The following is a 15,442-nucleotide window of genomic DNA, read 5'->3' on the forward strand; positions in this document are numbered from 1 at the left end:
TAAAAATTTTAAAGAGATTAAGTTTAAATCTTGAAATATTAATAGGTTTTTTGCAACTAACATTGAATTCAAGCTGGAAGACTTTGTACATTATATCTTTAAAGTTTTTTTAAACCATGTTAAATGTCGGTGATTAATGGTAAAAGTAATCACAAGGAGTTTAATTTTTTTCTTCAAACTATACATATTAATTGTACATGCCCAAAAAAAAATTATATCAAAGATAATTTTAATACAAATAATTTAAAATAGTATTTTAATAAAGGATTAATATAATCTTTGATAAATTAAAGTTTATCCTCATTTTAGTTTGGTCTCTCAAGTGCAAATAATCCTAACTTCTTATTGATTATAGCAACTAATATTTTAAATGAGTAATAAACTGATTTACTAAAAGTTTATAATTTGAAACTTAAGGAATTAAAGGACCAAAACCAAAATGATGATAATTTGAAAACCAAAGTTTATATTAACCCAGGATAATATAATTATAAGAATCAACTATTTTATATTAGTTTTTTTTAACCTACTCAAATTTAATTTATAAGAGATAGTATTTAGAATTAACACGAAAGATTAAATTAGATTAAATTTTAAACTTTTAAGAGATTATAACCGAATTTAGAGATTTAATTGGTTTAGCCATATTTAAGTTCAACGTCTCATTAAGGAATGAATATTTTCTTGGCTTGGCGCATATTTTTGTCCCCCTGCACGTGCACGACGCGTTTAAAGGAAAGAGGATTAAACAATCACCCGGAAATTTGGTTAGGGCCAATTCCTGCAATCTGTCCATCTTCATCTTCCTCCAATTTGAATGGCGTTGGGTTTGGACTCGGGAGAGTTACACATAATCCCTTGCTTTATTATCACTGTGTGGGGGTACAAGGTATTCTCAAAGGTTCAAACCTAGCGGCCTCGGAGGCCAACGTAATACGACTTTCCGATTTTTTTTTGTTCTGTCCGAGGATACACCAAAATATCTCGATTCGTTGTTTTATTCCGTGCCTCGCGAGTTTGTTCCCTGGGTTTCCGATTGCTATCTATGCAAAGATCGGCAACCTTATATCTTTCAATTTGCTTCAGCTGGTAAATCCACTAAATTCTCTCCCTGTTGGATTTTGGAACTTCAACTGTGTCTAACGTTATCTGTACGCGGTCCGTTTGTTTTCCGAAGATATCAGTGAACTTCAAGAAAGTCAAATTGATGAATTAACCGAGATTAATAATATCATTTAATCACAATAGTTTATCGATTAAATCTGATTTTTTAGGTTGAAATTATCTCATCGTTTACTTGATTGGGTGGAACTTGAATGCAACTGGATTTCTTCCTCAACTTCTGAACGTACAGATATTGATTGCTTTATTTGAGATTTCTCTGGGATTTTCAGGTGAAACGTTGCATTTTTTTTTTCTTTTTTAAATACTGCTTATTGTTTATTTGCACATATGAACAATACAGAAAATGACACTCCATTTATTGGTTTGCATTAATTGGCTTTCTTCTGTTCGCCACAATTTAACTATTGACGTTTCATATGCTTAGGGTATCGATTATCCGTTTCACTTTCTTTACTCTGTTTGATGACCCTGCAGTTGGAAATCTTCTTGTTCTCTCTGTTTTTTTTGGCCAATGTTTTGTTCTCTTTGATAACCTGTTCTATTTGTGTCTGTATTTCTTTATCACAGGGAAACCATTTTATCATTGTATTAAAGCTCAAGATTGAGAAATATCTGGCATACCGAAGTGCATTGTTAGAAGATGCCTCGAGACTTATCCCGATCCCGATCACCATCTTATAGGCGAAGACATTCACCATCCCCAGTCGGACACAGGCATAGCAGGAGGAGCAGAAGAGACAGAAGCCGATCTCCATATTCTTCCTACTCTTACAGCAGGTGATCCCGTTTGTATTTTTGCTTTCCTTATGCTAATATCCATTGTTTCAAGTCGGAAAGAGTGGGGGCTCATTTTGATGTCATTTGTATTCGCAAAGTGTCGGAGTTTATCTGTACGCATCTTAACCTTTTTTTCTATCCCTGGTCTGATGCAGAAAGATGTTAGATTTTCTTTCAGGTTTTGATGTCCCTTGCACATACTAAGGGAATTATACAAAATTTGGAATTATCAAATACTTTTGGACTCAAGTTGTCAGGGTTTGCTGATTGCATTAGTTCCCACAAGCATAAATGGAGTCATGATTAAGCATTAAGGCAGCTTAAAATAGAAAACAGTGGGTTTTGAAGACATTTGACACATTCCAATAAGTTGATTCCTTTATTTAGAATTTAGGTCAAAAGGAGTCGGAAAATTTGATTCTTTATCGGAATGTTTGTTGAAATTGACCATTTTCTTCAGAAAAATGGATGATACTTTCAGAACTGCAGGGTAAGTGGGTAGTGTATTTATGTGACGAACAACTGTAGGTCAAAGATGAGATTTGCAGTTCACTATGCTAATTATTGATGAAATTTAATTTGAATTTAATATTTAATGATAGTTATTACTCATGATTTGATTTCTTTGTTGCACGTGATGGAGTAGATGGTTATGGGCAGTCATGATTAGTTCTGCATGTGTGACATTCTGCTGTTCGGATTCTCATCTTCTGTTTAGCTCCTTGAGAGACTCAATGAGATGCATGCTAATGCTGGATGATTGATATTGCCATTATTCAAGTATTGGCGATCTTATCATGGTCTGGTGATGGTGTTGCTTATGTTGCATGGCTTTTGATGGATTTGTTTCCTCTGGGGTATTTTGTATTTGTACATGGAAGTGGAAATGGATCAATAATACGTAGGAAATAACATATAACATGATAGGATGTATATTGTTCATAGTAAAATTTAAGCTCAGTTTCTTCCCATAACTCGGGAAGGGAGCAGGTGATGGATGCTGATGAGTGTCCTTTCATTGCCCAAATGTGACATATGCTTCTTCATGTGATAAAAGATGGAGCACACTGGTTTTTCTTAGCAATTTATGAGGTAACTCTGTATTTAGTGCGCTAGATGGTGGGCAGGCTTTATATATACCCCTAAATGACGTTTAGTAGTTGCCATGGACTGTGGCTTGTTGCTTAAGATCATCTGCATCATCATACAGGGGAAAAGTCGTTCTAGTTCCCCACGACGTCACAGAAGCCGTTCTATAACTCCAAGACGTCATAAAAGTCGTCTCCGACTCCAAAACGATACAGAAGACACAGAAGTAAGAGTTCCTCATTGTCTCCTACTCGTAGATCTTCCAGTTCGAGTCTTGGTTTGGTAGAGCGCAAAACTGCCATTGAAAAACAGAGGAAAAGAAGAAGAGAAGAAAAGGTATTAATTGCCTCTTTTTTTTTTTCATTTTTCTTTCTTTTATTCTTTAAGATGGAAACCATGATCTTCTGGTTTAGTTGCTTAGCAATTTGGCATGAGTTTACATTTTATTTAATTAGAAATCTTAGTCTCTCAGGATAACCAATATGTTATTGCTTGATCTTTCAATTTCATGATGATCAATAACTATCTGGGAAATTTGGAGAGGAAATTTATAATGGTAAAACCTGGCCTATGATGCCCTGTTCTTTGGTGATTTAGATTTCGTGTAAAATTACCAGCTAGTCAGCTGCTGCTCCCTATTTTGGGTATAAGCATACAGTGTACTCATACCCTTCTTTCCCGTGGTCTAATCTAATCATGCATTGAATCTCATAGCCAATAAGTTATGCTTTATTTTTGTCCAGATTGGATTTAATTCACGGAAGTAGAAACTTTCTTTTAGGCTTTGGCATTTTGTTATTATCTGTTATTTGTTTTTATACAAGATCTGGATCTTGTTTTGCATAATATTTAAGCAACTCTTCAGTTTATTACTGGTTTCTTGATATACAATTTGCCTTCATTCTTATTCATGTGTACGAGGGATAGCCTTTGAGGTTACCTGCAGTCTTTTAACGCTTTGAAGCGTGTTCTCTGTTCGTTAACCTCATAGATCTTCTTTGAGTCCAAGGAAATTCCAAAGTTATTCAGTAATTAATCTTAAAATTCGTTCATGTCTTTGGCTTTGTATTCTCGTGAAATGTGATCACTTGTTTTATCCATCACTTTTAAGGTACTAGCCGAAGGGTGTCACTTTTTCTTTACAATTAAGACAGATCTCATGAAATTTAATGAACATATATAAATGTTATTAAGTAGAAGAAAGGAGGCAGTGGCAAGGAGTCGAGTCCTTCTTTACTTGTGATTCATTTTGTACTCCGACATCTTGTTAGAAAGCTTAACCTGACCCATTCAGAAAGTCTATCCGTCATGTTATGGGGTTGATGGTCCCTGAATTCAATGTTCTTATCAGGCTGGTTTTGGTTTGAAAGTTTTTTAGCATGTATTTGCTACTTTGTCATTAGTTATTTATTATGACTTAACGCAAAGTTTTCGATCTAGAGAATTTTTCCACTCTTCCCCCCCCCCCCCTCCATGGTAAACATGGTTTTTGTAATTGCTTAGATGTTTTAGGACCTAATTTAAAATAAAAGTTGAGCCGTATTTCAACTAGTTTCTTTCATCTCAAAGATGTTAGTAAAAGAATTGAAGTATTTGCGTGATTAGTTTAAAACTGCAGCAGGTTACTTGAATGTCTTCTTCACAGGCTTATCTGAAGGAAGGTACTGCTATAATTCAACTTGTTATGTTTGATGATCAAATTGGCTGCCTCATTTATCTACTGTTCACCAGTTTGGTACTCATTGTTTGGATCAGGATTCAATAGAGGTATGACTTAAAAGCATAAGCATCTTTTAGTGCCTTTGTCATCATGAAGGTTTGTTTGCCAATGATTATGGTTCTCTGTAAGTAGGTTAGAAAAGGATGAGAAGGGGTTAGAATGAAGCAGATATGTCTGTTCAAGTTTTTTTTTTTTGTCCATCCTTTTGTTCAATTTTAGTCGTCCAAGTTATTTTCCCATTGTCCATGACCAAAGACATTGGATTTGCATATGTAACATTCTCCCTCACTTTAGTGGCCACTTTCCCGCTTAACATTTTATCATGTATTCACAGGCGGCAACAGGAAGCAGAATTGAAGCTAATTGAAGAAGAGACTGCCAAGAGAGTGGAAGATGCAATTCGTAGGAGAGTTGAAGAGAGCTTGAAATCTGAAGAAATTTTGGTAGAGATTCAAAGACGGTTGGAAGAGGGAAGAAAGAGACTAGTTGATGAAGTTGCAGCTCAACTTGAGAAAGAAAAGGAAGCTGCTCTTATTGAGGCTAGGCGGAAGGAGGTATTGACTTCACTTATTCTCAATACTTTGATCTGGTGTAATGGCCGTGAATATTTTGATCTCTTTTGGTATGATAGAAGTTCAGGGCTGCTGGTGTTTTTTTCTTCTTTTTTTTTTTTAACCTTGGTTTTTACTTGGGAATGTTATTAAGATTATTATAATCGTGCAATTTTAAGTATTTGTCCATTCAAAAAACTGGTTTTTTTTACCCCTGGGAAGTTGGATAACTTAACTTGACCTGCAGGAGCAAGCTCGGAAAGAGAAGGAAGAGCTTGAAAGGATGCTTGAAGAGAACCGGAGGAAGGTTGAAGAGGCTCAGAGAAGGGAAGCTTTAGAGCAGCAGAGGAGAGAGGAGGAACGATATAGAGAGTTAGAAGAGCTCCAGAGACAAAAAGAAGAAGCCATGCGAAGGAAGACAGGAGGAGGAGCAAGAACGTTCAAACCAAATGAAGCTGTTGGGCAAAAAAAATCACGACCAAAGTTGTCATTTGCATTTGGATCAAAATGATTGTAGAGTACCTTGTGTGTCTTTTTTTCGCTGCTAAACTCTTGATTGTTTGCCTAAATTCCATATTTGCATCTGTAATAGAGGGAATTATGCTTTCCCACAATTTTCTGGGCAATGTTTTGTATCTGATACTCCGTTTCCACTTCCAGTTTGTGGGAAATTTGATTGCTTATCATCACTCAAGGTTTGTATCAAAGTCACATTCATAGGTATAGGGCCAGCGTGAGCCGATCTTGGGTGCAGAAATTGACAGGGACAAATGGATTCCTCACATTCAACTTGAAAGGCCTTCATAAAATTTGCGTACGAATATTCCTTGGAGAGTTGGAGGCATGCTGGACGTGGAGGTGGAAATAGAGATGGACTCACGAAAGAGAGCTCTAAAACGTTTGATATGTACATGGAACTATGATGTTTTTTTATTTTATATATGTATTTATAATGTAAAAAAATTAAATTGTCCTTGTGTGAATAGCTGACACAGTTGGCCACCGTGGGCCCCAGCTACTAAAGCTGGTCATGGCTGTGAACCCGAGGGTGAAGTTTAGTAATGAAAGGTCTGTAGGCGAGTTCTTGTTTCCGCGCTTATGATAAGTTCATCGATGGGGAAAAAAGTGTTGCTTATGAGGGTTTATTCTGGTGAGCTCGGATATGCCGACTGCATCATCTTCTCCGGTGTGTCGTTGCCTCTTGCTTTCCTTGTCGTCATCACATACAGGATGTGAAACGTATGATCCCTTGAAACACTCTTCAATTCCATCCTACCAAACCAACATTTTAAGTAGAAGCCAGTTCCAATCCTAATTCAATATACTTCAATTCCATCGTACCCGACAGACCCTCAAGTGATTTGAAAACTCATCAGCAAAACGACATTACTGCAATAAGTGTGTTCTTTATAGCCATAGATGTAATTAATGGTGAAGATTAGAAAAGGGGAGAAAAGGATGGGAAAGAAGAGGAGAGGTTCATAATGACAAATAAAGTGTATTGAATTTTTACTGTAGAATTCAGGCCGCCCAATTTCTAACATTTTTTGGGGTTAGGGTGTAAAATTGTTCTAAAAGTTTAAAATTGTAGCAATAATTCTTTCTACTGTTAACACTTGAGATTATTAACCGTTAATGTCATTATTTTAAAACTTAATGTTATTTTTTAATATGATTTCAAACTTTCGGAGCAAATTTATACTAAAAAAACTACTGAACACCAAAAAATTTTGAGTAAAAACTTTTGGGAGAAATTTATATCTTAATCCATGTTTTTCTTGTCCTTTTCTACAAATTATCACAATTTAGTACTTTGGATTCCTTTCCTGTTTTATATATGAATCAAGAATCATTCATACAAAAATTAAATGATAAAAATTTCATTATGTTCTGTTATTAAAAATTTAAATTGGAATACATATAACGTAAGATAATTGGGAACATATATTTTTTTCACAATTAAAGTATCGATACGATTGTAAGAACTTACAAGTACATTCATGTAAGGTGAGACAAAATTCTTCTCACATACTTACTTCGTCTTCTATAAATCAAAATTAAAAAGTTGTTTATAAGTCATTCTAAATAAACTCTTACCTTATTTGTTTCCAAACCAGTGGGACCATTCTCCCTTAAACCACTATTTCGACTAATTCAATGATAGGCCCAATTTTTAGTACCTTGAATTTTTCACAAAAGACTTTAGCTGGCTCATCTATTCTTGCTTCTTGAAAAGATAATATAAATTAAAAATGAGTTAACATGTATCATTTTAATCGATACCACAAACCAACCCAATGCATTTTTCAATAGGTAAAAAGGGGCTCTGCAAGGGCATGCGCGAGCCCCTACTCGTTTTTACCTATATATATGTGTGTGAGCTACAAGCAGCCCTTACACTAGTTAGTTATCCCACCCATTGCTCAATCCTGTATGTGGCATACAAATAAGTAGAACTGTCAATAAGGGTCAACTAGGCTTTAAAGGACCAGGGCCTAAAAAGGCCAGCCTTTTAAAACCCGCATACCTTAAAATGATCTAATTATCAAAACCTAGCTCTTGGACATGTCGGCTCAGGAGTTAAAAAAGTTGGCCCTTTTATGTTATTTTTTTGAAATTTAAATTCTTTTCAATTTTTTAAAATAAAAAATAAAACAACAAAACTTCTAAAAAAATTTATTTAAATTATAAATATTAGTAAAATAAACTAATGGTGTATAGAAAAAAACATTAAATATAAACTATTGTCCAAAACAAAAAAAATGAAAATCTAATGAAATAGGAAAAACAGAAAGATAAAAACCTAGCAGTTAAAGATTAATAGCATCAACATGATTATTATCTTTATCTTCATCTTTATCAGTATCATCAAGATCAGTAATATTTTATTTTTCTTCACTACAAGTGAGCTTTTCTTTAGTGATAAAAATATAAGGTTTGTGTCTTCATCTCCCCTATCTAAAATTAAACTTTGCAGTAGTTATGAGTACAAATGAGAGCCTGAACATTTGTTTGAATAAGAAAATTTTTACACTTTGTTAAGACGTGAACCAATGGTAAAGGAAGATTTACTAGCTATTGTAGTGATTGGAATGCTAAGAATATCAATTGTCATTCTTGAAAGAATTAAAAATTGATGCTAAGAATATGTTCTTCCACCAGTCCAAGACACTAATTCTTTTCAATTGTCTGGTTTAAGTATTGGTTCTTCTAAATATTTTTCTAATTCAAACTTGTTCATAAAAGACTAATTTATAACTTTATAAATATATTGATAATAATAAAAAATAGGTAGTCTTAAAAGGACTGGCCCTTGGCTCTAACGGGTTAGCCTTTTATTTTTGAACCCAATTTCTTTTTGAACCACCTAAAATACAAGCTCAACCCTTCACTTAAAAGGGCTTAAAAGGGTTGGCTCGAAATAAGGTAGATTGAATTTTCATAACGTAGAGTTCAATTAGTTCATTTGGCGATATAGTTTTTTTTTTTTTGTCCTTTTCTTTAAATTAACACAATTTTAATACTTTGGATTTCTTTCCTATTTTAAATATGGATCAAGAATCATTCATATAAAAATTAAACGATAAAAGTTTCATAATGTTTTGTTATTGACATTTTAAATTGAAATATAGTTAACCTAAGATAAGTGGAAGCACATTGCATCTTTTATTTACTTTTATTCACAATCAAGTATGGATATTTTTATATATCTTAATTAAATTGTTCTAGGCTTGTTTACTCCCAGGTCAATCTTGGTTGGGCTACAAACCCTTAAATTACTACCTCAACTAATTTAATGCCCAATCTATAATTTTGCATGAAATTTACACATTAAACTTTAGCTAGCTTGTTTCTACTCCATGGAAGAATATTATAGATTAAAAATGGGCTAACCTGTTTTAAACGTGTACTATGGGCTAGTCCACCCATCTTTTAATAGGTAAATATGAACTACACACGAGTACGGGCTAGTCCATACTTATTTTCATCCGATACATATGTTCTACTAGTAGCCCATTACTCAGCCTTGTATGAGACTTACAAATAAAGTGGATTGAATTTTCATTGCAGATTTCAGCCAGCTCATTTGCTGGTGTTTTTTTTTTTTTTTGCCGTTTCTCTTCAAATTATCACAATTTTAAAACTTTGGATTCCTTTCCTATTTAAATATGAATTAAGAATCATTCATATAAAAATTAAATGACAAAAATTTCATAATATCTTCTTACTAAGTGATAAAACAATCTAACACCTTTTTTACTCTCTATTCCAATAATTTCTTTTCCCTCAATTTATTACTTTTTCGTAAACCAAACAAGCCCTTGGTGTTGATCCTCAAATTGAATACCACGAAAAGATATACACATTATTGTTTGATACTACCTTCAATTCTTAATATATAAACCACTTGATTGATTAATTTAAAGAGATTAAGAAAGTTACTAAATTATTTATAGTATATGTTACACGGTCTCTCTAAAATATTTATGAGTATCATCAAATTATATATTAATTTATAAGTGAACAAAATTAGTTTAGAGAAAAATGATAAATATAAATACTTTAAAGTAATTTAGTAACTTTCTTAATCTTCCCATGTTAGTTACCTGGGTATTATAGTAATAGTAAGGACTGGAGGTAGTATGTAACTGTTTGCGCAGCCCACAGATTAATTAGGCTGTAAGAAGGCAACTGGTTCTCTGCAAGTAAGAAAGAAGAATGAAGTCGAAGAAGACGGTGAAGTGCACGCGCGCCAATTGGGGGCGCTGTGAGGGATAAGATGCGTGTGTGAGAGAGTCACACCAAACATCAAACACATAAAACTCCCAGACAGCAAAGGTCTGGTGGTGTTTTTTGTTGTGGGAAACTGCATATATGCCTTTCCTTTCCTTTGCCAGCTCAGCATTCTAAGGCTGTTGTGTGTATATATACCCTCCTCATTGCTTCTCCATCACCATCATCTTCTTCTTCTTCTTCATGTTGCTGTCATAGATAATGAATCAAGTTATGGGAGGTTGGGGTTGATAGGGATATCGCCTGGCTCGGGATTTGAATTCTGGGTTTCTCAGCAAATCCCATGTTTTGATCTGTCTCGGACCAGGCTTCATCCTTTTCAACAGCTTATCTCTTTCATCTCTGATCATTCTTTAATGAGATAATCGATATATGCCTGAACTCTTTGTTATCTTATTAATCTATACTTCAAAAGTAGCTTCATGTGGTATCTGATATTTATATTGAAGGTCATTAAAATGATCACACGCTCATGGCTTTAACACTCTCTGTGTGGGCGCTCTTAATTTCTAGCGAAGTACATATGTGTACTTTGTTTCTTTAGCCCGTCATGTCCAAGCAAGATGGATATACGTGAGCATGGTGATTTGGAGGTGAAGATGTGAGATCAAATCATTTCTTAAGTGTCAAAATTTAAATATCTAGGATCTATTATACGTGAGGATGGTGAAATTGATAGTGATATTTCGCACAGAATACAAGCTAGTTGGTTAAAATGAAGAAAGATTACTAGACTTATTTGTAACAAGAAGGTACGTGAAAAACTTAAGAAAAATTTTATCGGATTGCTATGAGACTAGCTATGTTATATGGTAGTGAATGTTGGGCGTTAAAGGAAAAACAGAGTATAAAGTTAGGATAGCAAAAATGAGGATATTGAGATAGATGTGTGGTCATACAAGAAAAATAAGATTCGAAATGAAATTATCAGAACAAGAGTAGGTGTGGCACCAATCGAAAAGAAAATGGTTGAATATCGCTTGAGGTGATTCAGGCATGTGAAGAGAAGACTATTGGAAGCCTCAGTGAAAAGGATAGATCAGATAGTTTGGAGTCCTATACAAAAAGACAGGGAAAGGATGAGACAAGAGTATAAAGTTAGGATAGCAAAAATGAGGATATTGAGATAGATGTGTGGTCATACAAGAAAAAATAAGATTCAAATGAAATTATCAGAACAAGAGTAGGTATGGCACCAATCGAAAAGAAAATGGTTGAATATCGCTTGAGGTGATTCAGGCATGTGAAGAGAAGACTATTGGAGCCTCAGTGAAAAGGATAGATCAGATAGTTTGGAGTCCTATAAAAAAAGACGGGAAAGGATGAGAAGAACGCTCAATGAGATTATTGAACGAGACCTCCTGGTCAACAACATACCTAAAAACTTGATTATTAATAGAGCACATTGATATCGTGCGATTCATGTAGCTGACCCTACCTAGTGAGATAAGGCTTGTTGTACAACCTCTCTACATTGAGTCAACATAAACAACAGTTTTCAGCAGTCAGATAATGCACTAAACAACCAAACTAACAAAAACATTCAATTTTATTCCTAAAACAAATAAAATATCATTTCTAAACATAAGTTCATAACCAAATCCAACAAGAAAATTGTGGCAAAAAATCCAATAATTATATTTCAAAAAAATCCATTCCTAAACCCTCATCCAACAATCAATTCTAAGTTAAGCTAGCTATAAGCAACCCCAGGCTAGTTTGCCCCCCACTGCTTTGCCCTTCATGTGACTTATAAATAAGGCATATTGAATTTTCATAACAATGTTTAGCCAGCTCAACTACTGATGTGTTTTTTTTTTTTGTCAATTTCTTCAAATTATCACAATTTTAAACTTTGGATTCCTTCCCTATTTTAAATATGAATTAAGAATCATTCAATAAAATCAAATGATAAAATTTTCATAATATCTTCTTATTAAATGATAAAACAATCTTCTTTTGCATTATGTACCAAATAATTAATACCTTTTTCACTCTGCCTCAATCATTTATTTTCCCTCAATTTATTCTTTGTAAACCATACAAGCCCATATTGTTGGTCCTTAAATTGAATACCTTGACAAGATATGCACATTTTTGTTTGATATTATTCATGCTTAATATAAGATCCACTTGATTAAATTTGAGGAGATTAAGAAGTTACTAAATTACTTAATTATAGTATATGTTATGTGGTCTTTCTAAAATATTCATGTGTATCATTAGATCATAAATCAATTTATAAGTGAGACGAATTAGTTTGAAAAAAAATAATAAATATAAATATTTTAAAGTAATTTAATAACTTTTCTAATCTCCTCAAATCAGTCAAATGTGCCTTTTCTTAAGGACAAGAGGTAGTATGTGACTAATTGTATAGCCCACAGATAATTAGTTAGGCTGTAAGAAGGCAACTGGTTTTTTATGTGAGAGAGAGTCACACCAAACATCAAACATATGAAACTCCTAAGAGAACAACGGTCCGATGGTGTTTTTGTTGTGGGAAACTGCATATATGCCTTTCCTTGCTTTGCCACCAACTCAGCATTCTAAGGCTATATGTGTGTATATATACCCTCCTCATTGCTTCTCCATCATCATCATCATCTTCTTCTTCTTCATGTTGCTGTCATAGATAATGAATCAAGTTATGGGAGGTTGGGGTTGATAGGGATGTCGCCTGGCTCGGGATTTGAATTCTGGGTTTCTCAGCAAATCCCATGTTTTGATCTGTCTCGGACCAGGCTTCATCCTTTTCAACAGCTTATCTCTTTCATCCCTGATCATTCTTTAATGAGATAATCGATATATGCCTGAACTCTTTGTTATCTTATTAATCTATACTTCAAAAGTAGCTTCATGTGGTATCTGATATTTATATTGCAGGTCATTAAAGTGATCCCACGCCTCAACATGCATGGCTTTAGACACTCTGTGTGTGTGTGTGTGTGTGTGTTTTTTTTTTTTTTTTTCCCTAATGAGGTGTATATATTTTCTTGTTTCTTTAGGCTGCGAAAGGGACTTTGTTTTCTCTGAAATTGACAATCTTCGACATCCTGGTGGGGACGATGATGATGCTGTTTGGTTTGGGTGTTACGAAGTACTGAGAAAAAATGGAATTCCGTCATGTCCAAGCAAGATCGATATATAGGGTGTTGTTTGGTTTGAAGGTTTCTGTGCCCCACAATTTCTGCTTCCAATTCATACACAAACACACACACACACACACATAAAAGTTGTTTAGTCTCTTGGATATGTGGATTGTTAATTATGAATGATGAATTTTTATTCATCATTTTTTAAATAAGTTTTGAAGTTCTGATTCCACTGTACCAACATGTATATTCAACTTGTTTATATACGCTTATACTTTCTCTAACTCTAAATGTGGGAACTAGTTGGAACATTTACTTTGATCTTAAAATATGATATCAATCCATCGGGAGAGGAGTTTCTCTGCTTCCTCTTCACTTATCATTTTCATTATTGAATTCACTTTTTATGGTTGTATTTAATATCTTTCAAAATACTATGATAATATTAAATAACAAAAAGTTTGAACAATTCAGATTTATAGAGGATAAAAAGTGTAAAAACAAATAGAAAGATTATAATAAAAATTTACAGTCGTGAACTATTTGGAAAGTTGTTAATATTTTAAAGTTATTTATTTATTGCAATTCTAAACCATTCAGGTTAAATTTTTAAATGTTTAAATTTATATATATTGTGAATAATATTTTAACAGGATATTAAATTTGATCATTAAATCTGTCTTTTTCTCTAAATTGTTACAATTTTAAATACTATGTTTTAAAATGAATACAAAATGAATATATGCTCCATTGATTTTATCATCCTAAAAAAACAGATTTAATTATTTTAAAGTTCATCGACAAGTGAAAAATAAACAATGATAAATTTTAGAGTATGAAATGATAATACGTTCAAAACTTTTAGTAATTAATTTTTTTTAGAACTTCTTGTAATTCTTTCTTCTTTTAATGATAGCCAAAAAAACCGCGGACAGAAACATCTAAATAATGTTTTTCGAGGATGTCGGAGAATAATTTCCCAATGAAAAGCAAGCTCTTGTATGACAGAGAAGCAGACCACCAAACCTTCCAAAAAGAATGCATACTTGTGTGAGGGAGAAAGTTTGGAGGAATATTTTAAAGCCATCCTAAATAATGTGTATGCCTAGAGGTACTCTGGCCCACCAAATCCGCTCATGAGAATCAAGGACAGAAACTGGGTACTGACAATTAATTTGACAACATTGGAAGCGCATTGGAGATGAACTAATAGCCTATTCATGACCAAAAGAAAAAAGAAAAAGAACTAATAGCTTATTATGCTAGAATTCAGTTATAAGAGATATATATGTAGTAAGAGGTTAGCAACATCAAGCATTTTCATTTGGATTCCAGTACCTCAGTTACATTGGCCGAATTGAGTGAAATTAAAGTAGAGAGAATTACAATGAAATCTTAAGGGAAAAAAAAAAGATAATTAATAAGTCTTAATAATAAATGAACAGTTGTCATTTTATATTTTAAAACTTGTCATTATAGGCTCTTCTGTTGTCAATAAAACTTTTTAGTAATTATGTTTATTTCTTGAAATTTCATAGCAATTTTCTTATTAAAGAATCCTTACGAACCTTCCATTTGAACTTGCTATTTATTGTGTGAATTTTCGGAAAATTTTTTTCCATATTTTAGGTGCATTATGTAAGCCTTTTTAACAATACGGCTTTGGATTTACATCAATGTACTTAGTTTAGTGTGGAGGCCAAAAAAGAAGGAATATTTGAAGAAATAATACGGCTTGCTTGTTTGGCCAATAGGGTTGTGAAATGCTCTCCTCCCTAGAGAATAAAAAAGGAAACATAACGGAGATACAAGGGATCAACTAAGAATACTTCCTCGATCACTTGAGGAATATTTCCACACACATATATATATACTACCTCCGGTACCTAATACCATCTCTAGTCTTTAATATAAGAGTTCATTTGACTTTTATTTTGGTCCTAAATATAAAATTCCAATCCATTTTGTCTCTCATATTTATCTATTTTTTTCCTAATGTAATCTTTATAATAATGATAGTTCTAGTCAATACACTTAATTAGTAAGGATATTTTAGGAAACACAACACATATTTATTACAAACAACTAACTTAACTAGTTTCCTTAACTCACTCAAATTAGTCAACTAGCTCTTATATTAAGGATCGAAGGTAGTATAAGAGCTAGTTTGACTTTTGGTTTGATCTTAAATATAAAACACAAATCTACTTTGTTTCTCATATTTATATATATTTTTTAAAGTAATTCTTATAATAGTTGCACATGTTAAAGATTCTATCAAATGATAGTTA

General features: G+C 33.2%; 1 protein-coding gene across 1 annotated transcript; it reads left to right on the forward strand.

The window, feature by feature from the left end:
• Window positions 1–796: 796 nt before the first annotated feature.
• LOC114756199 (uncharacterized protein At1g10890-like) lies at window positions 797–5,956 on the forward strand. Its single transcript, XM_028945117.1, is given in 10 exon segments — window positions 797–1,089; window positions 1,693–1,902; window position 1,963; window positions 3,113–3,175; window positions 3,178–3,327; window positions 4,757–4,758; window positions 5,046–5,265; window positions 5,510–5,679; window positions 5,681–5,727; window positions 5,730–5,956. Coding segments are annotated over 9 exon segments (834 nt in total). The 5' UTR covers window positions 797–1,089; window positions 1,693–1,765; the 3' UTR covers window positions 5,774–5,956.
• Window positions 5,957–15,442: the final 9,486 nt, after the last annotated feature.

The sequence above is a fragment of the Neltuma alba genome, unplaced genomic scaffold (genome assembly GCF_004799145.2).
Source record: "Neltuma alba isolate B1F8T4 unplaced genomic scaffold, ASM479914v2 tig00010376_pilon, whole genome shotgun sequence".
Lineage (NCBI taxonomy): Eukaryota > Viridiplantae > Streptophyta > Magnoliopsida > Fabales > Fabaceae > Neltuma > Neltuma alba.